The sequence below is a fragment of the Phalacrocorax carbo genome, chromosome 2, assembly GCF_963921805.1.
Source record: "Phalacrocorax carbo chromosome 2, bPhaCar2.1, whole genome shotgun sequence".
Classification (NCBI taxonomy): domain Eukaryota; kingdom Metazoa; phylum Chordata; class Aves; order Suliformes; family Phalacrocoracidae; genus Phalacrocorax; species Phalacrocorax carbo.
Window position 1 is genome coordinate 166,149,135 of NC_087514.1, and position 27,733 is coordinate 166,176,867.

The 27,733-nt window shown below is 46.4% G+C and overlaps 1 protein-coding gene across 6 annotated transcripts in view; it reads right to left on the reverse strand.

Moving 5' to 3' along the window:
- ALS2CL (ALS2 C-terminal like) overlaps positions 1–27,733 on the reverse strand; it is a 73,009-nt gene that overhangs the window by 2,764 nt on the left and 42,512 nt on the right. For 4 of the 6 annotated variants that reach the window (XM_064445191.1, XM_064445190.1, XM_064445193.1 and 1 more), the window contains exons 2-24: positions 26,385–26,493; positions 25,300–25,492; positions 23,410–23,475; positions 22,508–22,673; positions 21,935–22,063; positions 21,640–21,759; positions 19,782–19,858; positions 18,339–18,405; positions 17,552–17,748; positions 15,016–15,081; positions 14,115–14,213; positions 12,341–12,499; positions 11,929–12,040; positions 10,340–10,417; positions 8,736–8,863; positions 7,283–7,456; positions 6,424–6,517; positions 5,696–5,853; positions 4,122–4,190; positions 2,960–3,133; positions 2,068–2,110; positions 1,572–1,633; positions 376–525 (exon numbers count right to left, since the gene is read on the reverse strand). In XM_064445191.1, coding sequence (XP_064301261.1) covers positions 376–525; positions 1,572–1,633; positions 2,068–2,110; positions 2,960–3,133; positions 4,122–4,190; positions 5,696–5,853; positions 6,424–6,517; positions 7,283–7,456; positions 8,736–8,863; positions 10,340–10,417; positions 11,929–12,040; positions 12,341–12,499; positions 14,115–14,213; positions 15,016–15,081; positions 17,552–17,748; positions 18,339–18,405; positions 19,782–19,858; positions 21,640–21,759; positions 21,935–22,063; positions 22,508–22,673; positions 23,410–23,475; positions 25,300–25,492; positions 26,385–26,490 — 2,687 coding nt within the window. In that variant the 5' untranslated portion in view covers positions 26,491–26,493. Of the gene's footprint in view, positions 1–375; positions 526–1,571; positions 1,634–2,067; positions 2,111–2,959; positions 3,134–4,121; positions 4,191–5,695; positions 5,854–6,423; positions 6,518–7,282; positions 7,457–8,735; positions 8,864–10,339; positions 10,418–11,928; positions 12,041–12,340; positions 12,500–14,114; positions 14,214–15,015; positions 15,082–17,551; positions 17,749–18,338; positions 18,406–19,781; positions 19,859–21,639; positions 21,760–21,934; positions 22,064–22,507; positions 22,674–23,009; positions 23,221–23,409; positions 23,476–25,299; positions 25,493–26,384; positions 26,494–26,897; positions 27,188–27,733 lie in introns of those variants that run through there. The other 2 variants (XM_064445189.1, XM_064445195.1) reach the window with 2 other exon arrangements.

The window sequence follows — 27,733 nt, forward strand, 5'->3', positions numbered from 1 at the left end:
ATGATTCTAGGTAAGCTATGTAGATGAAGCCCTGAAGGCATCAAAAATTGGCCTTCAAAGGCTTCATGTTCCTATTTTCTACAGCAATCTGAAATGCAGGTAAGACCGCATTTCCCATGACAACCCTGAACTATCCTCTTGGGCAAGAGGTGGACACCCAGGAAGTCCGTAGCCACTTTATATCGTGGCCAACACCATCACGCCACAGCCGACTGACAGTAGCACAGAGAAACCCAAATACAGTTCAGGAAAAAGCATGTTAAAACACAAACCCCATTTTTCATTTACAATATTTGGCCTGGAAACGTGGCTGCCCTTTCTCTGATTGAGGTATCACACAGCAACGGGACTGGGAAATGAGAAGCTTCCACTTACTTTGCTCGGGATACAACGTACATCAGTAGGGGCAACAGGTCATCCATGGGGAGCTTGTAGTCCTTCTCCACCACCCGGGACACGGTGCTCTCTATCTCCTCATATGTCTTCTGGAGGATCACCAGCTTTTCCCGGGGATCCACTGTGGTGCTGTCAGTATGAAAACAGCCATGTCAAAGATGCTTCCACTACACAGCTAAAGAGATAAAGCAGCAGAACTAAAACGAACTTCGAGCAGACCGTCATGCTACAGAAAAAAGTCTGTCGATCATCTCCGATGGCTGCACCAAAAAAGGGTCAATGAGTGGTGCCAGGAGGCACCACCGGGGCGTAACATCATCCAGATGGACCTTGAGTCTCCCCAAGTCCTGAGCATGACCTGTTCGCCCTAGTGCCAGTCTTCCACTTTAGACAGGACTAACCTGAATCACAGTCCCTCAGATAAAAGCTGAAGAGTATGAGTTGAATCACTTTAGGCAGTTCTATTGAGATATTGCTCTTGTGAGGGACTAATACAGTTGTCACGGCTATAAGTTTGGTTTTTTCTGCCCGTAATGCTCTGTCACGGTACACGTAGCCTGTGCTGCCTTACCCAGAAGGGAAGTCATGTTGGCTTGCACAGGGAGGCTCTCACCAGGCCTAGCGTACTTAGGGACCTGAGAACTCCTGTCAGATGGATCCCACAACACCCCCCTGCTCTCCTTTTTCTTCCTTCCCACTCATTACTGCAGCACCACCCCCTCTGCTTTGCTACGTTAACACCTGGGGACGCCACACTGCATGGGTAACCCTCATATAGCTCCGTGTGTCAAGAGAAATGGGCTTTATCGTGGTCAGGCAGTCACAACCAGGCCCAGTTTGCTATGCACACTGACATGAGTGAACTCCGTTTCATCCAAGACATATTTTGTGTAGGAACGTCTCCGCAAAATTAAGGGGGGATATTTGCCAGGGGAGGGTTGCATTTAAACACACTAGATATTGTCTTGACAATTTTGGGGAGAGAAAAATAGTTCTACAGAAGTTACTTTTTCTTTTCAACTGAAATAATGTCACAAATTACTTTTCTTTAAATTATCTTGCAGGCTGACCCAGATATGCTTTTGTAAACAGGTGTAAATTTACAGCATTTCCCAGAATCCAGAAAATCCCCACCAGCTCTGGCTGTCAGTCAGAGGTTATGGATAGTGACTTACATCAGCTTCTGCAAACACTCTGTGGCAGACAGGAAACACTTGTCTTTGACAAGCGACCGCCTCTGAAAGGGAAACAAAGAGTTGTGCCTCTGTAAGGGCATCTCCCCAAGAGCCACCGCATGGCTTCTCAGCGCTGGACCCGAAAGGAGCATGTTTGCTGCCCACAGAGGAGGACAAAATAAAGCTGTTGTAGGCAGTACCACTGTGAACACAATTAGGCATCTACAGAGCCACTCTGAACACAGATGTCTTTGAAACGCCGCCAAGCAGAGCATTACAAAGGAATCCTATGCAGAGCTTGTACTCCCATCCATGGAAAGCCATATGCAGTAGCTACAGATCATAACTAATCAACACATGTCACGTAGCTCTGATTTCTGAGTACAGGCTGTCCTGTGGTTACTTAGGTGAAGCTCCATCATTAGCCAGCACCAGCATGTAGCCCCAAAACCATCTCACAAACACACCAAAACTAGCTCTTAGCCTCATTTCTTACCTGGTTGGTTGTCAGGGTCAGATCCTTCAGAGGCCAGAGGTGTCTGAAAGGACATCACAGAGAGAGGGTTTAGAAGGCAGATTCCCATGTCTTAACTCCACCCTAAGTCAGTTTTGACTGTTTTTACCTCCTCGTCCAAAGTGATGCTAAAGTCTTGTAGGTGCATGAGGCTGAGTTTGCTCCTCTCATTAGCCTGCTACAGGAATAATTAATAGCTTAGACTCATTAACCTGAGTATAGGGTTCATTTTACTCAGAGATGCTCCTGTAATAATCAATGGGGAGTTCTGGCACTTTCAAATTCCTTTCACTGAGTCTACACTGAATCAAATGGCCAAATTGAGAAGCTGTGTCTCCTACCCTGCTTAAGCCCCTGAGCTGCAGATGATGGTGGATTAGAGAAGCTGACATGCCTCTGGAGTCTGAGTCACCGCTCCTCACATGTCTCTTCCAAAGATGGATCTAGCTGCAGGAACGGAGGAAGGAAGCATCGGGCTCCACAGCCTTTCCCCTGCCTTGAGACACTTACAGCAGATACCATTGGATGGACCTTTCTAAGGCACACTTATAAACTCTGATTGGTTCTGAGTTGGAGCAAACCATTTGTTTGGTGAGCTAGAAAAGATTTTTGCTACACAAAAATGAAAATTAGTACAGAAAATAGCAGCTTTGCACTAGTCAGTGTTGTCCCTCCAGACAGTGTTGCAGGCACTCCACAACACAACTTTCTCTGGCAGCCTAGGAAAAACTTCAGTGCTACAGCCAGTGATGGACCCAGGAACAGGTTATATGTTGATTCCTCCTGTACCATCAGAGCTTTCCCCAGCGGCTATCTTCTACCTTCCCAGCTGGTATCATGGGGTTGCATCCTGGGATGAAAAAACGTCACTCACTTCTGCACATCCAGAAACTCTAGCAGCTTGATGTCAGGAAACAGACTTAGGTCCACGATCCCTTGGCAGTAGAGGTCATCTTCTCTTTCATGGTAGAGCATGTAGAGCATGAAAAGCTCGGGGTAGAAGCAGGGCAAGATCAGTGGCAGGACCACACTGCATGCCTTCTGGTCGCTATGGCGGAGAAGAGTAAAGCAGAGTCCTACAGTGAGACTTATAACCTTGGTATTACAACACACAATGGAAGAGGCAGCTTCTGAGACTGCAAGGTGTTCTCCTTGTCCTCCCCTCCTTCCCCAACCTTGAGTTCAGTGTCACGGTTGGACAGTAGTGACCTACAGAACACTCTCATGTGTGTGCCCACAAGCTGAAGTTGCAAGTGGATCTTATGCAGTAGGACAGGACAGGGTACTGTTTCTCCACAAGATCTCCTTAGTCAGTGGGAGAAACCTGGAGCACCAGAGACCTATCTCCAGGTGTTCTTTCTGAGCTGTTTCCGTAGAGTACTTGTTATTTCTCATGGGACAAAGACCAAATAAATTAAGATAAAACCCTTTTCCAGCTGCTTACCATTCCACCAACCTCTTGGCTTCATTCAGCCCAAGTGGGGATGGCTGCAGATTAGAGCAAGGAGAAATCCAGACCAAATGGGGACAGCTGAACAAAGACGCTTCTTCCCACCCCCAAACCTGGGCCTGCCACAACTGTTCCTACCTTCTTATTCTAAGAACATCATGTCTTCTGGCTCCTCTGCCACATTTCCCCAGCTGTACTCCCTATTTCCAGGTCTGCCTTTTTCTCAGTGCCGGTATGAAAGTCACCATCCCCACAATGAACAAGCTCCTGTGACTAATGCAAAGCAGTCCCAGCACTACTACGTGCTGTCTCACACACAATCATGCAGCACGGGGTGTGGGTGATCTTGCAAGGCTGAGTACCACACACACCTCCAACTCACCACTCTATTCTGCTGCAGAGCATGATTAGAAGTTGCTGTCATGCCTCAAGCAGAGCAACCGAAAGCTTGGCACTCAGAGAGAAGTGTGGGCACTAAACCTGACTCAAATGGACAAAAGCAAACAGTCCAGCACTTAATGTATTTTAGAAGATACCCCATATGCCCAAGCAGCTTAAAATTTAAACAACCAGTGGTGACACATACCTTGTATCTCCATCCACGCACTTTGCGGGCAGTTGGCCTTTCTGTTCCAGTGCCAGATGGAGCAAACCCCTAGAAGAGGAGCAGAACCGAGGTTTAGTTCCCCCCCTCCTTTTTTTAAGGGTAATTTGTTATTCACAGGTGAGGGACTCGGGTGTCCCAGCATCGAGTAGGGTATCAGTAAAGCTCTGTAATCCCTGCGGTGATGTTTTAGTATTCACGTGTCACTGTTTGAGGGCTTTCTCCATTACCAGCAGGAGCTGCAAGGAATGAATAAGTGTTTCAAAAGTCTCAAAGCAGGGTGGTCACTCTGGAGATCCTAACCACGGTCTGCACCGAGCACCATCTCCTTGTACTCCCACTCAAGGGACATGAGGTTTCAGGACCCGTCATACCAACTGATTCTCTAATCCATCTATGAATATTAGAGGATGTTCATACTCTGAAAAAGTCGCTTGGGTTTGTCTTGATATTTCCAAGCCAAAACTTCATAATCTTAAAATGAGGCTAAGGAGGGTTTGCCTTTTTCTGGTGTAGAAGTATCAGCCTAGGAAACTTAGCTAGGGGCACAACAGAACAAGATGGGTCTCCCTCCCCACACTGCACCTGAAAGGTCTTGAGACATGAAGCAAGCTTTCCAAGGTATGCACTGAGCTCAGACACACCTTCACATGAACCAGTGCTCAGGCTGTCAGCCCTGTTGTGCTGTTCATGAACGCAGCTCAGATGACCCGAATCAAATCTGACTTGTTCCCATCAGCCGTGCTGCTGTTCTCAGGCTGCTCCGGGACAGCCAACCCCTCATCACAGGGCTGGCAGCCTTCCTCAAGCACACAAGGCTACACTGATAACAACACAGCTTTCGTCCAACCTCTTATTTTTAAGGCAATACCACCCTGAGTGCAGCTAGAGGCAGAGTTCCCCACCTCTGCCTACTGCGGCATTTCTTGTACCTTCTCCTAAAAGATATTCAAACCCCAATCATGCCTTTGATCCAGTCCTTAATTACCCATGGGCACAACCACACAACTAAACAACTTCATTTTAGAGTCTCTACCCGCATCAGCCGAGCCTCAAAAATGCGCTTACACTGCATGTTCTTAACTCCTGTTGAGTTGAGGCACGTTAATCTTAAGCTATTTTTCATTCAAACATGGATCGAACAGCACTGTTGTGTGCTCTGATATACTTTGCTGTCCTCGTTACTTAGTGAGGTTTCTTGCTCATATTTGTGCTTGTCTAATTGGCTTGTTACTGGCTTATTATGGGCAACAGCTCATTGAGCTGCCCTAACTCAGTGAGATTTAATCACATTAAAGCCCCTGGGTCATGTACTGAGCAATGGGCATAATAATGGTTTCCCAGGTCCATATGACCTTAGTTATTGCAAAATACTCTTTATCAAGCACCATTTACTCACCATTACTCACCAATAACTCTTTACCTAGCACTAAGTCTTCCAGAAATACGCTGTGAAATAAAGCAGCCCTGTCTCCTGAAAAAACTGATCCCAATGGTCTACTCCACAATCCCTCTATGCCCATACCCATTGGAAGGACTCAGCGTGCTTGACTTACTGGTAGAACTCCCATATTTTCTTTGCGTAGTACTTGACTTCCTCTTGTGCCATAGTCAGCAAGTGCCTGTTGGCCCCAATCCCAGAATACGTTGCCTGAAAAGCTATCGTCAAGGCCTTCAGCAGCTTTCCCAGGGGGTGCAGGGAAGACTTCAATGCCTGCATGACAGAAGAAAATAAAATTTTACAAGTCAACCCTTGCACTTAGTAGAGGATAACACTGAAAGCCCACCCAACCTTCTCTTGTCAGCAAAGAACAAGAAGCCTGGAGGTAATCAACTATAATCTTGGTTTATTTCCACTGCCACAAGCCCATTCTCCTCCCATTGTCAGGCAGAAATATGCTTAGCAGAACTTGCTGTTCTGATGGGATTTGCTGTGATAGTCAAGAGAGAGTAAAGGATACTTCAGGAAAAGGCTGGCTGAATGAAAAACAACCACCGAGAGTGCATGGAGGTTTATTAATAATTTCCAGCAGCTGGTTATTCCCTGACACAATTTGAGAACCAAGAGCGAAGCTTTAGCATCACTTCCTGTATAGCTGTATGCAAAATGAGTGTCCAAAAATTGTGAAGGATAACACTCTTCTTCACAAGCATAGGTATTCAAACATAATTTAGAGAGGACTCTTGAAGTCACTGGCAACGTTATATGTGCTAACAGAAAGTTGCTATAACTTGTACCTGTGTCTGGTGGACAGACGTGCGTCATTAAGGTTTTAAACTTTACCTTCTCTAAATAACCCTGTAGTGACTCCAGCCCCTGGTGCTGGACAAGCTCTTCAAGAATATCCTCTATCTTCCAGGATATGTCCTCAGTCCCCCTGAAAAATTAGAGGTGAGAAAGGAAAACCACAGAGTGAAGCACTGGGATAAATCCCAAGTGGTATTGCAGGTGGATACCAAGGGGGAACTAAGACTATTAGCACAAATGAATTTTTATCTACCCTTTCAATGGAATTGCCCCACTGACTTACAGCACGTGTAATTATCTAAATTCATCGCCTTCAGCTCCCCTTACAACCAGCCTGAGTTGTATCCTGCACATGCTCGTCTTATCTATTTTAGATATTTTCTTAAGGGGAGATGAGTTTGCTCTGCATCAGCTGATGATGTCGGCTACATCTCCCTCAGATACAAGAGGAGCCAGTGATGACTCAGTCATGTGCAGATGCTTATATTTCACAGAATCCCAGACTGGCGGGGGCTGGAAGGGACCCCTGGAGCTCACCCCGTCCCAGCCCCTGCTGGAGCAGGCACCCCCAGAGCAGGGGCACAGGGCCGCGTCCAGGCGGGGGGTGAATGTCTCCAGGGAAGGGACCCCACAGCCTCTCTGGGCAGCCTGTGCCTCTGCTCTGTCAGTCGTATTTAATCAGATGAATCCCATCCAAGTTTTCACTTGTAAAAATCAGTCTCAACAGCACAACCTTTAATTCAGGCTTCAAATTCATTCTCCTGCCTCATGAGCAGGAACAACTGGATAATGCTTGGGTTCATAACTTTAGCACATGGCAGACCCTAATGTAAACCATTACCCTCTCTACACGAATGGGCTGCTCTATTGCAATGGGAGCATGCGATACTCATACCTTTGGCAGAAGAGGTACTCCTGAGATTTCCGCAGCTCCTTGCTCGTTTGTATGTGGAACCCCGTGAAAGACTCCTCCGTTTCTTCTTTGCAGCCAGAATGGATGAACTCCAGGAACTGGTCGTAGATTCCCTTCCATCTCTTCTCTACTGGAAACTCCTTGAGGCCCAGCTGACTGCACAACATAACACGGCATTAGGCTTTTCGGTGTCCCTCCTCAATTATTTCAGACTTTACCTTCAAATGTGGAAGGTTCTCCAGAATCAGATTTTAAGACAAGAACTATAGGAGCAGAGAAATTGGCAGTGCCTAACTGATAATTCAATGAAAAGTAACTCAAGGCTATTGTCCTGGCAACGAGGTACTTTGAGTGATGAAAAATTCCTGGTGCACGGTACATCAATAATCTGAATCTTTGCTGGTGAATTGACCACAGGCTTTCTGCTCCACTTATGGATGTTTTTAAATATAGACTATTTATTTCAATGGAAAGCCTGCAGAAAACACTGATAGGAAGACAACGGCTGAGCAACAACCACCATAGTTATTGTTATCTGAGAAGCACAGGAAACAGGAGCTGTTTCTGTAACATAAATACTCTGATGTAAATGTTTCCAGATACTCTGGCAATGTTTTGAGGAGGAAATTGAATGGGGTTTTTCGAGAGGTATTCCCCTCAGAGGACAGGCAGCTGTCTTTCCCACTGCGACTCCCTCATTTGGGTTAAACTGGCTGAACCCAGGCCCTTCAGCCTGGTAACCAGAGCATCCCTTTGCAGGGTTCAGCCCTGAGGATTAGAGTTGATACCAAAGGATGTGGCCCGGTAGCTTCAGCTCAGTTACCCCTGCCCTGTGTTCACACCATTGCCTGCCAAAGCAGCATCAGTACTCTGTGAAGCTTTGATCCCGGCTCCGCAGCCTTCCTCCACATAGAGCACTACCCAGTTCAACCTCTTCAGAGCTTCATGTGCTGTGCTTCATGTCTTGATTTTTGGTAGCTTCCCTACCTCTACAATATCAGCTAGGAATATTCACCTAGTAGCACAGAGACAGGAAAGGAGCAAGTGATGCATTTTAGCAGCCCAGCTTTGCCTGTATAGCTCCAGACCTGTCTGTGTATAGACACAGAAATGCATGTGCGTGCCCACACACACACACACGAGTCACTGAAAATGTTAAGCCTCCAAAACCCACGCTAGTCTGAAGCTGGGACTATCTCTGGATGGACAGCGGCAGGATGGGAGTAGAACATCTGTTTTCTGCTTCCTATGTGGCTTTAAGATTAAATTACAAACTGTGCTCTCCTTTCCTCCTTCTCTCCTTCCATATCAACCTGGTTTTAGATCAACTCTTTCATCAAGGACTGCCTTGATCCCTGTAGGGATTGATCCGGTGGTCCTCTAGGTGGAGTCAAAATACAAGCCGCAACCCGAGAAGTCAACTCTTGCTGCTCACGCTTTGGTTATCCTGTCATCCAGCTGCTCGTTCGACGTGTTCAGGATGCCGTGCGTCTGAAGGCCTTGGCCCGATTTGTTAGTAAATGTTCCCTCCAGAATGAAGCCATTGGCAAATGACAGCTTTCCCTGCAATGGAGAAATAAAGGGTTATTCTGCCAAGATCTCATTAGAGAGAGGAAACAAGCTGGATCGAGATCTCAAATTCTCTTTTCAACAGAGCCAACTCCTGAAACGGTGGCTAAGAACAACTTCCAGCGTGGAGGTGCACATTTCCAGCACCCAAAGCAATAGTGTCATTAAGGCGGCAGTCAGTGGAGACAACACACCCTTGCTATTGAGTGACACAAAGGATTCTGGAGGGGAAAGACCACCACGATTGCTGAGTAAAACATTTGCATCATGCTTTACAAATACCCAAGTCTTCTTTGCTTTATAAAATTTTCTGGCTTAAATTTTACAATGGTTATTTCTGACCTAGAGCGAACACATGAAACTTCAAGTTCTCCTCTGTTTTTCCTCTGCTTGTTAAAACCACAACCAAGTTTGGCCTCACAGGGAGGCGGAATCATATAATATTCACTATAAACGCTTTCAAAATGTTTGCTGCTACCAAAACAAACCTTAAATTATCTGAGGCAAATACAGAGACATGCAGTAGCTTGATTCAAACTTAGAGATTTTAATTAGATCGAATCCAAAGCCAAGCAATATTGTAACTTCTCTGGCTTTGAATACGATTCTGAAATCCTCATTGCTAAGAGCAGGAGGCACTCCATCTTTAGATTAAAAACAGGTATTTTTTTTTTCTAGATTAATTGATCAAACTAAACATTAATTTTGGAAGAAGCAGTATCTAAGCACTATAATCAGCCTCTACAAGATCCACCCCCAGTCTTCTGGCTGAAGAAGACGATGTCAAACTGTTCCTCCCATGACAAGTCAGTAAATGACAGATCTCATTTGCAAACATTACCAAGTGTCTATTTTGACATCCACTCAGTCTGATGTAACAACACACTTCCTGTCAGACTCATCACAGATCTCTGTAACAAGCTCGAGGACTAGTTTTCCCTGCAATGGGGCACTTTGTGAGCAGTTTGACCAGATATTTCTGTTCAAGATCAACTACGAAATGTTGAATGTACCAGCGCAGTGTTCAGATTGCAAAATTAACCTTCCAAGATCCCTCAGCTTTGTTAACATCTCTGTTACATCAGCGTAGCGCTGATACTGCAACTCCGTTTGGTTTATACATCATTTCCTCTGTTCCCAACCACTACAAAGGCTAAAACATTTATTCTAAAAATACAAAAGCATCCCGACTGCAGCTGCGAAGCACAGCCAAGAATGTCCCACAAACAACAAAAAACCCCAAACCCTCAGTGTAAACAAAACAGTAAAAACCAAAACAATGCACAAACCCCCCAGCTACCTGAAGCCTCTCAGCTGCAGCCTTCCTTCTGTGAAGGAGACTGATAATAGGGGGGTAAAACCAGTTATTTTCTGGGGGAATTGGAGCAGGGGGGTATTAACTTTGAATCCATCAGCCCTTCTGGAAAGCAAGCAACTGGATAGAAAGATTGAGATGAAGGAAGTGCTCACCTTTCCAACAAATGTTAGATCTTCCGTGAAGTTGCCTTCGTAGACAGAGTCATCCTCCAAGAGCAGAATCCCAGAACCCTTTATTTGAAAGCAGAATTCATGACATTAATTTCCTACCTACTTAAGTTCATCCAGAAACAGCCACTGGCTTGGAATATTTATGGGTGGTCAATTCTGAGAACCTTTTTGAAAGCCCAACATAGCACTGCAGTGCTCAAGAGAAAAGCAAGGAGGTGCTCTAGAGATAAGCCCTGAGGCATCACTGCACAGAGAAGTACGGGGTAGTCAGGAGGTTTTAAACAACAATACTATTACATTCATTTCTCTAGAAGAAGGAACAAACTAAGAACAGTGACCAAGAGTTTCCACATGGGTCAAACTTGTGGTCCTCCCAATCCTATGATTGGTGATTGTAACCAATTGTGTCATTGTTTGCAAGACGGTGAAGAGAAAAGAGGAAGGCAGCTGCTATGTAGAATTAGCTTCGTCCCTTGCTGTGCAGTCAACAGGGCTTTAATGAGCTGCTCCTAAGCATTTGTAAAATGACTCGTTCCGTTACCTCCCAGCTCCCACGGCTGCTTCACAGAATCATAGGATCATTTAGGTTGGAAAAGACCTTAAAGAAGGAGCACTGAGATGCAGTACAGGCACAGGATAGTTTATAACAATAGGGGAAGATTTTTCTTGTTGGGGCTCAGCCCATGGTTTGGGCCCGAAGGTTTGTATGTACCCATACCAGCCAGAAAATGCGGTCACTTTTAGAGCTGTAACACATTTTCCACTGGAATGGTTTTCTTGATGGAAAGCACCCTTTCTGGCAAAAATAAAAGGTTTCCAAGGGAAGCTTCTTGGCCATACCAATTTTCCACTAGGAAAACTGAAGTGACTGCTCCCCACCCGGAAGCCTTGTGAAGTTATAGGAGCCTTTGGCAGCTGGCAGGCCAAAAGACAGCTTTATTTTGGTTCCCTGCAGATGGAGTTTTTGTGGAAAGCCCTTCCGACAAAGTTTCCATGCTAAACATTTTGTCCTAATTTGGTGAGTGGGGAAGGGGTTGTTTGTTTTTTTAAGTGCGTATTTTTCATGAGAAGAAATGCTTTTATTTCCAAGCCGGTTCTGACGATGCCAATCCTTTTTGCTTTCCCCACCAACATCTACACTTCCAACTAACTGGGCAGCCAACTTGTCATAGGTAATCTCACACTGGAAAGGTAAAGACTTAATGATCTCAAAGATAGATGCAGTATCATATGTAACTGCGCACTTCACATATGCGTTCTATAATGCAGTCTGTAATTGTGACCTCATAGTCAGTCAAACAGCCAGACCTAGAATGTGCCTTAGCATGAGCAAGGAGAAGCAACAGCCTCACATCTAGTTCCTACCTGCACCTCAGGAAGGTGATAAGAAACAAAACTTCATCTAGGCCTTGTTCTTCAAAAACATTGTTGTGGTAAAACATCAATGCTTAAGTTTTCTTGCTTTCCATTTTCCCTCAAAGATTAATTATGAAGTGAAATCTTAATCTTGCCCTTGATGGGGATTTCCATGTCCCACCAATCTAGAAAGTCCACTGAAAATGGGTACTCACCACCATTTTATCAGCATGAAATGTTCTTTGATAGCAGACACCTGACTGGGTTACCACAATGCCTTGTCCATGTTTGTGGTCATCGAGCCACGTCCCTATGTATCTCTCCCCTCTGGAATGCAACAGAAAACAAATTATGGTTTTTACCCATTTTATTAGTTCTTAGTCAATTTGATGTATCACTGAGACTAGTTTTACCTGATATAATGCTTTATGCAGCACAAGTGCCAGATGTACTGCACAAACTCAATTCATATAATGCTTCCCCAGGAGTTCAAGCCTTATAGCAGAGGCTAAACACATCCCCCTTCATCCCCAAGTCCTCCCATCAAAACATGAAGCTTTACCCCTGCCAATAGAGGGACAAAACTGTCAGGCACTTAAAGGCAGCTCTGATCTATACCACCTTTACCTATCTCTGTCTTCCCAGACTCCATATCCATTCTTCTTGTCATTTTCCCACTGTCCTGTGTATTTAAATGGATGCTCAGCTGAGAGGTTCTCCAGTATCCCAAATCCTTGACGCACGTTGTCTTTGAAGTAACCTTTGTAGACCATATCATTCCCATACCTGCAAGGAGAGAGACAGAATTTAAGAGTGTGACTATTTGATAGCTACTATTGGAGTAGGAAGGCGGAAAAGTGAGTAGATTAGGCTCACTGACCTGATAAATATTCCAATGTTTGACTGATAGGTCTACAGCCTGTAGTTGTTCACTATTAGGAATATGCATCACCCAAGCTAGTCACTCCACAGTTAGCTTTCAATGTTATCTAAGGACACAACACTTAGGCTTGCAATTGTCCTGGGAGAGGCCACTTGGTCCTTGACCTCTCTCCAGCCAGGTCACACCAACCACTGGTTAATCCAGAGTGGGAATAGATCAGATCAAGCAGGAAGCCAGATCTGCCTTCACCTTTCTACGCTCACCAACCACCCCTTCTCCTGGGCTCATCTCTCTGGGAGAAGTTTGCCCCAGCTCTGTCCATGCTGGCCAGCAGATCTTCACTGCTACAGCAGAGAAAGCACGCTAAGCAGAGCAATCATCTATAACTATGAACATGCTCTAACATCTGACACCAGAGACACTATTGCAGCACTGCTCAGTTGGCTCCAAGTTCCCTAGAGACTTCTGCATGTCCTGTACTCTGAGTTTGACTCCTCAATAAGGACCACAACAAGCAGGTTCTAGGAAGGAAGACGGCCTATCCCATAGTAAGCAGCTGGGAAGGTGGACTTCGCCACAGCTGGCTCAGCGAAAGCAGGGCTAAGTACACGCAGTAACAACGGGTAGTCCAGTCTTCACATTGGCCAACCCATTTGGCCACAAGCCATGGATGACCTAAGCAAAAACGAGGATGGCGCTCACTGCTACGTAAACAAAGCAAGCTGGCCCTGTCCACTTAACCCCATAGGCTGCAAATGAAACCGGTTTGTACCTACAACGAGCTGAGCAGGCCTCCACGGCCGTTTCTGGCCTTCTAAGTGGGTAAAGATGGGACACCACCAAGGGCCCCCAATACAGTGCTTTGCAGACTGGGCTCCATCCAAATTCCCAGCAGCACTTCGAGACACAGGTGTGCAAATGGCTGTTTCCAGAAGCATTTTGATGAGTAAAAAAGAAACCCTTGGATTCCATTTCTTAAGTTAAGTTCTGGGCTTAAGCTCAGAATTTGAGCAAGCAAAGAAATAAAAAAGCCAACTGGGGGAACCAGCTTCCTGCAGCAGTTCAGAAAAACAGTTATGACTCTGTGACCAACAATCCCACCCATCATTAAGGAATTACGCTATACAAGAGTTAGTCCCGATAGCATGGCCAGGAGAGACAGAGAGCTGGGCGCTCCATCAGGTCTGTCCAGGGCTGACGGCACACCGCTGCTCTCTGCTCTGCAACCACAGGCATGAATGCAAAATTACATCCTCACCTATAGGGTGCAAAGAACGCTATGCCAGGTAGATACAATGGTCATAGCCTGCAGAGAAGCTCTTACTAACCTAATGCTCAGGAGACCCAGGGCTTGTGAGGAAGCCACACTGCCCATCTCCAAAGGAAAAGCTTCTGGCGCCTGAGTTACCCTGGGGTTTACGCTGTGACTGAGCCTTCCACAGTGGGGTGGGAGCATTTCACCCTTTGAACATGCGGTGCCCCCTTTTTCCCCAGAGCCTGTCTTTGGGTTTTACTTACTCACAGATTCCGTAGCCTCTCATCTTGCCCTTGTACCAGTGGCACTTATAGCAGTCATACCGGTCTTCGGATCGGCGTGGGACGAGGCATATTCCAAACCTACAGGGTCAGAGGTCAGCATGGGAAAAGGTGACTTCATTGTACTGGATGAAGTTTAAAAACTAAGAACCTTCGAGATTCCCAAACGGATCACCTCTACCTCTAACACTATTTCTAGGTGTCAATGGACTGGATCCAAGGAAGAGCTCATCTCCTCGTGAGCTGCAGTCACAGTTTCTCACTACTCCTTCTGTAGAGCTACTTTCAGTGTTGTTGGTTTTTGCCCCTCTCTACCCCGTCCCAGTTTAGGAACAGAGTTAAACTACCAAAGCAATTGCTTTGGTCCGAACAAAAAGTTTTCTTAATCCCAACAAAAATTATTTGAGGCATTTTTTCCCTGTAAAAATCTAACCTATTCTGAAACTCTAGAAAGCTAGAAACTAGAAATGTAGAAACTGAGAAATCTGGAAGTCTTATTTTCAAAAAGTTTTAGAACAATAATGTTTGAATTTCATAGTATGGTTTCTGTCCCCTCAGAACTCCTCATTTAAGAGAGGTTTTTAGAGATATCTAAAATATAACTTTTCCAGGGTACTTCAAATTAATAAATTCACATTGCTTTTGAAATCAGGGTTCAGGTTCATCCAGCTGAATCCAGCATCTGAACAGGTCATGTGTGCACACCCCAAGTTACAACCTACTCAAGCTTGAGCCACGTATCTTTTTTTGACAGGACAGATGAATTGGCCTGTAACTGTGAATAGAGTCTCCCTAACAAGATGCCGGTGTCCCTGTACCTCTGGGAGGTACCATTTCTTAGTTGATTTTGAAAGTAAGAAACCCCCTGTTTTTTAAGGCTTACCCATGCTCCAAGCCCTCTTTGAAATCTCCGACATGGTTGCGTCCGTCACGCCACTTCAGTGTCCCCCTGCAATTTGAAGCAAGCATTATACAAGGGAGATCGCCAGCAACATGCACAGCTGAAACAGAAGGTATCGAGGCACAACTCAAAAAAGGCTAACATCGAAATATTTCCTCTGGGGACAGAGCAGGTATTTGCCAGGCGCCTCTGAGACCTTGGCTTGCACTGTAAGGATTAAATACCATAATGTTTACATGCCCTGGAATGAGCTGGAAGAATCCTCTTCCAAGTTCCCTAATCTCAGAAGCATTTTGTAGAGTTGCTGGGTCATCCATTTCGGCCCTTGCACATGACCCTGTTGTAACTGCAGTGCAGCATGTGATTAAGCCAGCTGAAGTTCCAGCACGGCACATCCCCGTAGACAAAGTAATCACACCGTGGTCCAGAACTCATTGTGCCAGGCCCTATGAAAACAGGAGACAAGAGCTGGCCTAAAGGGATCACATCTCTCCCTCTGTTTTGTGTGTGGGGTCTAGAAATGATTACATGAGTTAACAATGCAACAACGAGCCCGGAATGGTCAGTGCGATGGTCGAAGTATTGCACGGCCGGGCCCCGTTGTGAATGTTCCTCCCCATCTCCCAGTCCACCCCCACCCACTCACTGTTTTGGCTCTTGCGTCATCCCAGACACGGCCAGCTCCCTACACATTCCCCAACCAAAGACGACAGGAGATGGTAAAGTACCAAAACCATGACGCATTTATTTGACTTTCACCAAGGCTGTTGCTTTAAGCACCTACATGAGACAGGCTCTTTTTTCTGGTATTTACAGGGAAGTGGTCAGATTAATTTTAAGTAGATTTAATACATATATTTTTGCTTCACTGGTATGATAGAGGAAACCACAGAGAATGCCTGCTCCAGCCATGGGGATGCTTTAAGCTGCTTCTCAGTGGGAATATCTCCTTCCACCACACCAGGTTATCAGGAGTCCTGGGACAGAACAGTGAGGAATGCAGATGTTTTGGCTGAAGAGCCCTGATCCACACTGCTGCAGCTTTCTGCTCACGTGCTTTGCCATGCCAGCATCTCTCTCAGAGGTGGACAGTTCCTGTACAATGCCTGTAATTCCTACAATGCCTGTAACCTTGTATTAGAAGCAATTCCCATAGAAGAGCAGTTTCAGGAGTGGGAAGGCCAGCTTAGTATTTAAGCAATTAAAAAGCTCATGCATTAAAAGCATCTGAAGTCGCTTATTTCTGCCCCAGATTTCCTGGGATGCCTCAGTCAAGTCACTTAATCTGCAGCAGCAGAGGTATTTATTCATCTCATTTCTCCAGCCCTAAGAGAGGAGGAGACAAAGAGCAAGCCGAGGCGCTTGTCCCTCTGTGTCTGCACACAGTGGTTTTCAGAGCTCTGTTAGGAGTGCAGGTGCTAGGGAAGGTCAGGGTGACGCAAAGGACTGTCTCAGGCATAGTTCTACTCCAAACACCTATTTAATGCTATTATGAGGCAAGGAACAATCTCTTCCACCGAAGATTCAGGATTAAGCTTCTGATTTTGGATATTCAGATTATTTTAAGGTTTTCTCAAACCAAATCTCTACAGCCTTTTTACTTCAATATCAACTTTAAACAAACTGTGTAAAACTCAAGAAGTATGAGAGTTCCAAATCAGCCTGTTTTGGTGTCTGAGGAGGTTGGTCATATTTCATGTTTCTTCACAAAAACAGAGACTATGTTCTATCCTATTTTGGCTGGGACCATTTCACCTTTGATTTACAGACCATTCCCTTTTCACTGTTAATCTTCAGTTGCATTTAGTGAACGGTTCTCATGTTCTCGAGAAATAAATATGAGCGTCTTTTGTATTTATTGATTTATCTCTTCTTTTTTTTGTTTGCTTGCTTGTTTTAAATTCCTTTGGCAATAGCTTGGATATATTAAAATATATTTTGATAGCACAGGATAAAACTTTTCCACCACTCACAAGCAAAGGCTCTTTGTTGTTCTTTTTTCATCATGACGGTAAAATTTTATGCCTCAGGCTGAGACCTTGAAAATAAACATTAGCTCAAATCTAAGTCCTCACTACAGGCATAAGCCAATGCAGCACCTTTAACGTGATCATTACCACATTATTAGGGTCAGCCTCTACAATTTATTGCATAAACCAGTGTCCCTAGCGAGACATCTACAATATAGCAGATCATATGCCAGGACTCATGCTTTGACCAAGCCCTAAAGCAAGCAAATATCTCCCAATTGCCCTCTGAACCTGTCCTCAATACCAGTTTTCCCTCTGGAAACAAAGTGAGGCAGGAACCAGAGAGGCTGGCACACCCTGGGAGGTCACCAGCACAGAGACTGTGGTCCAGGCCCTCAGCATGGGATGGATCACCCCATGCCCACAGCCACTCTGTGGCATCTGGACCTCCACCTGTGCATCCACTGGATCTCAGTAGTGCTACACAAAGACAGCAGGACCACCCTTGCATGTTCTTGCTCAGAAAAAGGACAAAAAAGGCTCCTTACTTGCCATGTGGTTTTCCCCAGTGCCACTCGCCCTCGTAGGATGCATTCTTGAACTTGCCCTCCAGCCTGAAGACGTAGGTGAAGAAGCGGCAGGACGGGGGCTCGGTGCCTTCGCCAGTCTTGCCCCACAGTGGGAAATCTCGCTTCCCATTCAGAGCCTGGCGGACAGCCTGGTTCAGCTTCCACTGCCACACAGCCTGGGGGCAGAGGAAGAGGAGTGCTGGACTAATGAGTGAAGAAAGCAAAATAGCTCCCAACAAGAGGTACTTCAGGAGAAGCAGCAAGAAGCTGCTGGGTTCCCATCACTTCTGTGCCATTCAGCTGGCTGGGCTGATGAGTTATGGCCCACCTACAGCACCAACAGGACGGGTTATCTTGGATCCTGCAAGTTGGATACTGCACCACTCCACAACACTTCCATGCGTGTAAATCCAACTCTCACCACCATCAACTGTCTAAGTCACCTCTGGCCATCTGAAGAGTTATTGGCTCCACAGAGGGGCAGGGTGGGGGAAAAGCCACACTGCTTGTTATTCTGCTTAACTAATTGTAAAAATGGCAAAAATTGCAGAGGAAATGCCTCGGCTGCGTTATTTAAGCAGGTGTAGATCCCACTCATCTCTCTTCTGATCAGAAAGGTAAAATCCGGGCGCTTAATGAGATTTCAACTTCCACTCAGTGTTTTTCCCCCATAAGAGAGCTGCCATCCCCCTCTATTGCATTCCCCTATTTCAAGGCTTGGTACATGGTATTTCAGGTGGAATAGAAACACCCTGCCACTGCTAACCTTCATCTGCGGGTCTTTGGCAGAGAGAAAGAACGTTTCTTCTGGGGTTATAATGCGGAGGCCATACCTGTGAAGCAAAAGACATTACAGAGACTATGAATATCACATTTCTCAGTGAAACAGCAGTTCACAGAATCACAGACTCACAGAATGGCGGGGGTTGGAAGGGACCCCTGGAGCTCACCCTGTCCCACCCCTGCTGGAGCAGGCACCCCCAGAGCAGGGGCACAGGGCCGCGTCCAGGCGGGGGGTGAATGTCTCCAGGGAAGGGACCCCACAGCCTCTCTGGGCAGCCTGTGCCCCTGCTCTGGCACCCGCACAGGGAAGGGGTTTGTCCTCATGTTCAGGGGGAACTTCCCGTGTCCCAGCTTGTGCCCGTGGCCCCTTGGCCTGGCGTTGGGCACCGCTGAAAAGAGCCCGGCCCCATCCCCCTGACACCCGCCCTTCAGATATTTATAGGCACCGATGAGATCCCCCCTCAGCCTTCTCCTCTCCAGGCTGAACAAGGCCAGGTCTCTCAGCCTTTCCTCCCCAGGGAGATGCTCCAGCCCCTGATCCCCTTGGCAGCTCTGCGCTGGCCTTGCTCCAGCAGCTCCCTGCCCTTCTGGAACTGGGGGGCCCAGACCTGGCCGCAGCCCTGCAGGTGTGGCCTCACTGGGGCAGAGCAGAGGGGGAGGAGGACCCCCCTCGCCCTGCTGGCCACACTCCTTTCCATGCCCCCCAGTTCCTGCTCTTGCCATTGCCCTTCAAAATATAATGGTGTTTTTGCAGTCAGTTTTTCCTTCTGAAGAAGTACTCAACTAGTAAACTCATCTTTGTTCTCTAGGTCTGCAGTCAAAACCATTTTATTACTGCATGATTTCAAGATCATAGAATCACAGAATCATTAAGGTTGGAAAAGACCTCTAAGATCACGAAGTGCAACCATCAACCCAACACTACCATGTCTCCTAAGCCATGCCCTGAAGCACCACATCTACATGTCTTTTAAATACCCCCAGGGACGGTGACTCCCCCACCTCCCTGGGCAGCCTGTGCCAACCCCTGACCCCTCTGGCAGGGAAGGCATTTCCCTCACACCCAACCTAAACCTCCCCTGGCGCAGCTTGAGGCCGTTCCCTCTCGTCCCGTCACTGGTGACTTGGGAGCAGAGACCAGCCCCCCCCTCACTCCAGCCCCTCTCAGGCAGCTGCAGAGAGCGAGAAGGGCTCCCCTCAGCCCCCTCTTCTCCAGGCTAAACACCCTCAGTGTCAGCAAACAGAAGCAATGCAAGTCCAAGCTGCTCTGCTCCCATCGAAGATGCATTACAGTTACCCGCAGCCCAGAACCAATCGCACTGGTTGGAAAGCAGATCAGACAAAGTTTTAAATTGTTGTCTCGGTTTCACAATCAGGTCAAACACTTGGCGTTTTTTTCCCCTCTAAGTGGAAATTTTTCACTTACAGTCCTGGAACTGACTTCTCCGTGCAGTTGTCATCTACCCACACGAGCTTAAGATCAAAACTCTGAAAGCTGTTTCCCTGGAACAAAAAGGACAAGATGCTCCTGTTATTAAACATCACACTGTGCCCCTGCTTTGTTTATCCATTGAACAGCAGAGCAAGACTGGCAGGACTGTAAGTTCCCTCTTTTGTGGGCCACACGTCTACCCCACACTACGATGACAGACCTTGGACACTGAAGAAATGCAGGAGAAGGAAGAAAGTGCTTGGTTAACATTTATAAGCAGTGTGCCATAATGCCATGGCCACAACTAACAGTAACAGACCTTCTCAGATGGCACTTACCTCTACAAGAGCTTCTTCCCTGTCACATGAGAACACTCCCGAATCATCCCTGCCACCCAGTATGCCCTAGTTTTGCTTATGATCTATCTAGGATTTGGACTCCAGGTGGCACAGCCGAGAGCAGCCCGCAAGTACAACATTTAAGGAGTCACTACTTTGATCAATAGCACACCTAACAGAAGAAACTAAAATGGTTGAAATATTTGGTAAAGGCTGCATTTAATATTACATTGCCCTTCCCTGTCTAAAGTCCAGATGCCCACACTACGGAACTGCTGTCTGTAAGGATGTAGTCAAGGTTAGGTACTAGCACTATGGAGTTCGCCACCAGTCAATCACTGATGTGTCTACCAGATTTGGGGGAACAAGGAAGGGAGGGAGATTCAGATTCCCAGCACCAGAGCCCTCACCAGAAGTCCCCTGCTAGAAGCCCAAGCTAACCAGTTCAATCCCAGTCCAGTTATGTCTCCACAAGCCTCAATAACAGTCATAGCAGCAGATGGGACATAGTGGGTGGGAACCGTTGACTGAACAGAGGTGTCTACGATGCAGATATCTCTGTGTGAGCTGGTTACCCTGTCCTAGTCGATGGAGTCGAGGACATGATTCAACTCATCCTGGTTTTAGCATCTGAAATAGGTCAGATGAACCACACCCAGGCAGTGCATGTTCCCTCCCCTGGCTATAAAAGGGAGCCTGGGGCACTTGCTCACAGAGAGGTCACTATGACGCTAAGAAATCTACAAGGTAAAGTTGGATGAGATAATCACCACCCTATTTCCTCAGGCCTAGACCCTGCAAGCTGCGTAGGGCTCCCCAGCATTATCATAATGTTTGGAAGAGCCCGTAAGATCTATCAGCTCACAAGGCAGTCATGTGTTTGGACACCTGAGGGGCTGGCACATGACGAAAGAGCAAGCAGAGAGAGGTTCACATGAAGAGAGCCGTGCTAGATTACAGGAGCTGTCAGTCAGAGCGAGCCAAGCTGGACTTAGTTAACATGCTGCAGAACAGCTTTGAACACGTATTATTCATCTAGCCATCCATGGCTGTAGACACTCCCTGTCTGCCCCACGCCCACGCCCTAAATACCTGAAATAGCCCTAAGAACACCTGCAACTCCTGCTCCTATACCACTAGCAGAGTCAACCATGAAAGGTCATATTTAGTCCTATGCGTGAGTGTTTACAGTGTAATACGGCACATCATGTCCCCTTTGAATAAGCAAGGAGAGAAATCAACAGATTCATATGCAGGCATGGACTTGGGTTACTACAAAGGTGCCTGTGGTGGTTGGATAGTACATATTTACTGGAAAAAAGTCACGTAGATTCTCCTCCGTTTCCTCTTTATTAGGCTTTATTTTATTCTCCAGCGCAAACAACAGGTGCATGGATCTGAGACAAGGTTTTGCCAACAGCCGAGCTCTGCTGCATTTTCAGCATCAAAGGAACCTGAATTTTATCATTTATCCACACTGCCCTTTCAATCCCTCTGAAAGATTAAAGACTAACCTGAATTAGCACAAGGACATCATCGAAGAGCAAGATCCTCTCTGATCGATTCGTGCTGGCAGAGATGGGAAGATTTTTGCTATCTTCCAGCAGCCTCCTGTCAGGCACACAGAGCATGTCCTGCAGAGGGAACCACAGAGGTCAAGATGGTGGATCAAAAGCATCAGGAAGTGTCAGGATTTGGGAGAGGAGATACAACTCAAGCCAACAGTTCAGAGACAGTCTGACTCATGGCACAGGTGTAAGACATCCAGAAGAGCTCCCCTTCAAGCCACTTTCTACATCCATGACTCACTGTGAATTTGTAGCCCAAGGATTTCCATAAGGACTTTGTAAAACAAGCTTCATCCAGGACTTGGCTGATGAAAGACTTCAGCTTCACATATTCCTTGATGGCGCTGGTAACCACATCCTTTTCAGAGCCCTGGTAAAAGAAGGCAGGGCTTGAGCAACGCTTCAGGCATGGCTGTGCAGAACATCTACTCCCTGGGCTACAGCTGCAGAAAAGCCTCAGCAGTCCTGACTCTGAAGGGCTAATGGGCGTTAACCCTCCAACCCCATTTTCAAGGAAAGCCTCCCACATCTAGCATCATCTCTGCCACCAGCAGAAGTGTGCAACCTTAGGCCAGTTACCTGACCCTCTGCAGCTCCTCTATGTGATGAGTAGCTTGTACTATGCTGGACCAGCCACTGTTGCTTTGAGACCTTGAGGTGGGCTGCATTCCTGGGTACCACCACCCCAGCCGTCCACTGGAAATCATTTACTTCCAGCCAACTTTGGATTCAATGACACCACCACAAAGCCCCACAAGTCCTGCATAAGATTTTAGCACAAGCCGGTCTAACATCATCACATAAAGCTTCCTACCTCGCAGAGAACCTCATTCAGCTTGGTAAGGAGCAGTACGTATTGCTCGATGTGATCCCGGATAGGTTTGTGAAGAACAGTGTATAAGGCCAGTGACATGGAGGTCTCGGAGGTGAAGTCTGTGAGGAATTGTTTCAGCACTGTCTTGTGCTGCTTCCAGGCTTCACTGCAAGATGGTGAATTAAGACAAAGGTTCATTAGTTAGATTTTCTTCAAATCACCACTTTTCTACCTTCCAAACTTCACATGGTACCTCACTCCCAGAGAGGGTATAGAAAGACTTGAAAGAGCGGGAGATAACATAGTGCAAATGTATTTGCACACCAAACGCACAGAAATAAGGCAATGAGGCAAACGAGAGCTCCATCCATCCTGCCTCTGGCCCAGTGGCCTTTGCAAATAGGAACCACACCCACAGACACACAGAACGTAGCCTGACTTTGATGGTGGTTTGCACACCAAGAGGGTGACTCAGACAAAGTGACTGTGAATCTGCTCATACCTAGTGCTCATGTCTTCATTTGCTATTTCCATGCGACTCTGACAACATCTGGGACAAGCAGTGGAAATTTCCTGCCAGATTCCCACATCATCCTCTCTGTCTCCGGTCCCTGAACCCCCAAATTCCAAATTTACAGGCTTCCTCTCCTACAAAAGGAGTTGTGCATGGCTAAGAAGAGATGGAGAGAGATCTGCAGAGGAAACCTTTCAGCAGTTGCTGCTGTGGTCTCAAAAGAAGTCAGGAGCGGCCCGTGTGGCCCGTTCAGCAGAGACACAGCCGGACTCTGGAACGGAGATCGCTGCAGCGCTCAGTGCCGCTCGCCCCAGTTTAGTGTCTTAACCCACACAATACCATCGCATTCCTATCGACCCCTTCAATACGCATTTTTCAGCCCACTGACCTCTTGCTCTTTGTGGTATGTTCAAAGCCGTGGACTACAACGTAGTTTGCAAAAGTGACGAAGTATCTGTTGGCAAGAAAAAAAAAAAACCAAAAGCGTACAAGCACGAGCTGAGTTACAGATACACATTAGCTATGAGGTTTAAGTGATAGAGGGACGAAGCTCATTTGAAAACGTCATGTCAAGCCCACCTTTCCAAGGCAGGCAGAAAGGGACGTAGCTACTGTACCTCTCGCCTTGGCTCCCTCCCCTTTCATCCCCTTTGCAGCTCCTTGGTTTAACTGCCGTGTTGATTTTTGCACTAGTATCGTTACAGGAAGTTTAACTCATCCTGGCATTTAGCATAAGCAGAAGTAAACTTGCGCAACTGTCCTGGAAAGCATATCTACAAAGGCTGTGCTTAAGATACCAGCTTCGGATGTATGAATTTCTGCTGGTTGAGGTGAAAGTATCAGGTTTGTATTACTGACGGTAAATTCAAGTCAAGGTGTCCCACGCCAATGTATCTCATCTCACACTAGAGGGAGATCGAGCCATATTTTGTCAGCCAATACCACCCTTTCTGCCAGTAGTGTTTTCAGATAAGTCGTGTATAATGTCCAGACTAATTGTCATTTATTACATCTTTCAGGGAGATGTATTTACTGCTGATTTTCAGGCCCTGAGTAGTTGCTTTGCTTCCTCCAGTATCACTCCAACAAGCATGAGAGGTCGTAGAATCAGGACTGCACAGAGTGAGTCAGCAGAAGCGGGTAGGAACCAGCCCTTCTTTTTTTGCATGATGCCCAACAAAAACAGGTTATAATTTCAAAATGAGGGGAAATTAGGTCTTAAGATAAACTTCTCCTTTGTGTCATCTGAAACCTGGCACAAGTTTTCATCTTTCATACACCTTTTTAAGGCAAACCCGTTTTAATTTATTGAATCATTTCCCAAATGAACAACGCACACTCACATAAAGGTAAAGCTTGTTGTGTATCACCTTCTAAAATGATGCTGTCCAAGCAAAAACCAAACAAAAAGTAGTCCTTCTTTCCTCCTCCCTCCATGCGTGTAAAAACCACCAAAACCAAGACTAGATGACACCAATGTCCAGGACCAAGTGTGCCCATCTCCTGCTCCCGTGTGGGTGCCAAACTGCACAGATGGTACAAGCCCATCTGGCAAAGGCTTGGCCACATTTATGGCCAATGTGATGAATGAAGGATCGAACACCGGCTGATCTTTATGTCATCTCAGAGGTCCGTGAAGCATTTTTCATGCTAAGACATCAACACACAGGTTGCACACACTGCAGTGCTTTTGGTAAACATTTTATTTTGCGTTGCAGACAGATGGGGAGCAGATGTAATTAATTATAGAAAGAGCAACGGGGCGGTATGTTTTTTCACATCACGCTACATCCGTCACTTGCTATCACATCCCTCGCCAAAACCATAACAGCGTGGCACAAACACGTAATATGAACTGCATCTAGTGACATCTTCTCTCCTCATCCTTATGAGTCCTTTAAACCTGCTCGTGCACTCCTTTCTGTTCCTGATGACAGCTCAAGCTTTGCTCGCATAAATTACCCAGGTACAGATTCTGCCCCCATTCTCTTCCCGCTTCTAAGATACATATTAAAACATGTATACTTGCAAGAAAAAAAATTATCCCTCTTACAACCATACGCACAGCCAGAAAAAAAGGCTACCTATGCTGTTTCCACAGACACTATATTCTGTAGCACTTGTCATGAGCACTGAATGCAATCAATTCCCTGACCTAATGACCGAACACTAGTGGATAGGAGAGAAGAAATTAAATGGACAAATTAATCGCACCAACCTACCAGTTAATTGATCAATTTGGTCCCTTATGCTACTCCAAAAATGCTTCTGTACTTACTGGATGTAGAGGCTTAAGAACAAGTCTCCTTTCCAGACAGTGTAAATGTCCTGGATGCAGAATGACTCAGAGGTGCTGCATTTTTGTTTCAGTATCCGGTAACTTTCTTCTGTGAGGTTCCAGAGAGCTTGAAATCGATCATTCAGGAGCAGGAAGAGCTTAAAGTTCTCCTTTCCCTTCTGGTCACTAGGCTCTTTGAGGAAAAGATGGGGGGGGAAAGGCTGTCATAAAACCTTGACTCCAAGAATTCTTGTGGAAAACATTGCCTATATCTAACACTTCAGCCCAATTTTTCAGTGTAAAGCACATACATTCTTATAGGAAAACAATGCCAGGGAGGAAGATGATGATTATTATTTAGGGTTGTGTCCCTGTGAGTGGTTGTATGGGCTATCCATGCTAAGGTTTTGTCTTTCCCGTTCTTGCGGGGCACGCGGTCAGGGCAGCCTGCGAGGCTCAGCCCCAGCTCAGACACGAGCGCTGGAGGAAAATTTTCTGCCCCTGGCTCAAAGGGCTGTTCCCAGTCTCCTCGGAGGCTAGACCAAAAAGGCAGCGACATGAGAGGGAACCACGCTACGGGCCTAATCCAGTTGTACCACTTTTGGCCAGACAGGCTTGTGAATATTTACATGGATTTGTTATTTCAGTGGAGCTGCTCTCATTTACTGCCAGCTCAGAACCTGCACCCACACGTTTTACCTTCCAAGATGGGCATGACCATGGACCGAGAGCAGGGAGGCAGAACAGGCATGGTTTAGGGGTCGCATAAGTGTGAGAGGCATTTTGGATTTCCATGCGCCATGCTGGAATCAAGCCTAGGAGCAGGTGTACACCCTGACACTAGTTAGAATCTAGATTAACCTCTGAAAACAACAGGAACCACAGTCCTAGGCTTGAATGAAAGGCCATGGGCATCCTTAAGGGCTCGCTATCTTAAATGAAACACCTCTATATACCACTTATTCTAGCAAACAACCCCCCAGCAAAGTCCTCAGCCATGGAATTTCAATTATAATTCCCTTCATAGGTGTGTCTGTGGCTCAAGGCTAGAACTAGAGACAAAAAAGTAGTCTGCTCTGGCCTACCTGCCTGGAGAAGAGGCTTGAGGATGAGGGCATCTATCCGTGCCAGGCATGCTGAGAAGGTTTCTTCCACTTGTAGCAGAGATGCCGTTGCTTCAGCCGTGCACATGTCCTGGACACAACACAGAAGGCACACATAAACTCCCTTGCAAGAGTATCCCTCTACCAAGGCTTCAGCGCTCATTGCAAACAATCAGCCTTTCCTGACAGCACGCACAGAGGTAATTGCTGTCCCCAAAAAGCATTTAAAAACGTTAGAAAGGGAAACAGAAACCCGATAGCTCAACATGAGCTGGTGTCTCAGAAGACCACCGAGGCTACAGCCCATTTTCCTGATGCCCCAATTGAAGATCTTCTCAGGTGGGCCACAATACCTCTTCTACATGACTGGAAAGGCCCTAAACTTCTTGATATATGTTAATCCTGTTTAGTGCCAGATTCGTTCTCCCAGAAGAAAATCTCTGAAGTACAAGGCAGCAAAGGATGAAGCAGAGCATCTCTTCCCATATCTCTCACCAGTTTTCTGCCCAGGTGCCTCAGTCTGCACCTTGTGGCATTAAAAGCTATTTTACGGAGTTGCAGAGCTGCGCCAGCCATGCCCCAACATCCAGCCCTCCAGAGGAGCAGATGTCTGGTGTGACTCCTTTCCGAGCAGGACACTGCACTGCTGGTTATATGTCACAACTGCTGCGTCAACAAGGAAAGCTTGCCGAAAGTGGAAGTGGGCAGCCCTTAAAAAAAAAAAAAAAACTAAAAAAAAAAAGGCAACAAACCCATGTGAGCAAACTCTATTACCTTCCTCCTTCCCAGCCTCATGTCCTGAAAGAAATGTATCACAGGAAGTGAACACGGCCAGCTAATAGCATGTCATAGGAGACTGCTCTGGAAAAAGGCCAGGTGCTGAAGATACTACGGGCAGAATCAGCTGTTATTAGTAATGGTGATAAAAGTACAAAAATCTGAGATTCTTTTAACTTTGTGAAACAAAACAGCAAGCTCAAGGGACTGAATATGGTCTGTCTGCCTTTATCCTTAGCCTGGTTGTAGTGCACGCTCAAAGGCTACATTCACAGGAGTAAGCAAAGGAGGATATGGCATTATGCTGCAAAGATTTATGTTGCTAAATTGGTGGCAGAGACTTTGGCATAGTTTTGACGTGGGCCAACTAGTGCCTCTCCCAGGCAGTTCTAAGCTATGGTCCAGGGACCACTTGAAATGTGTAGCTTGCACATAGTCGCGCTGTTTTGGGAGGTAAGGAGAAATTAGCTATGTATAGATTATGCAATAACTGCTTGGCTATGGGGCTAGACCTAATTTATTTACTAATGGAGATGTGAATAGTCTTTGCGCTG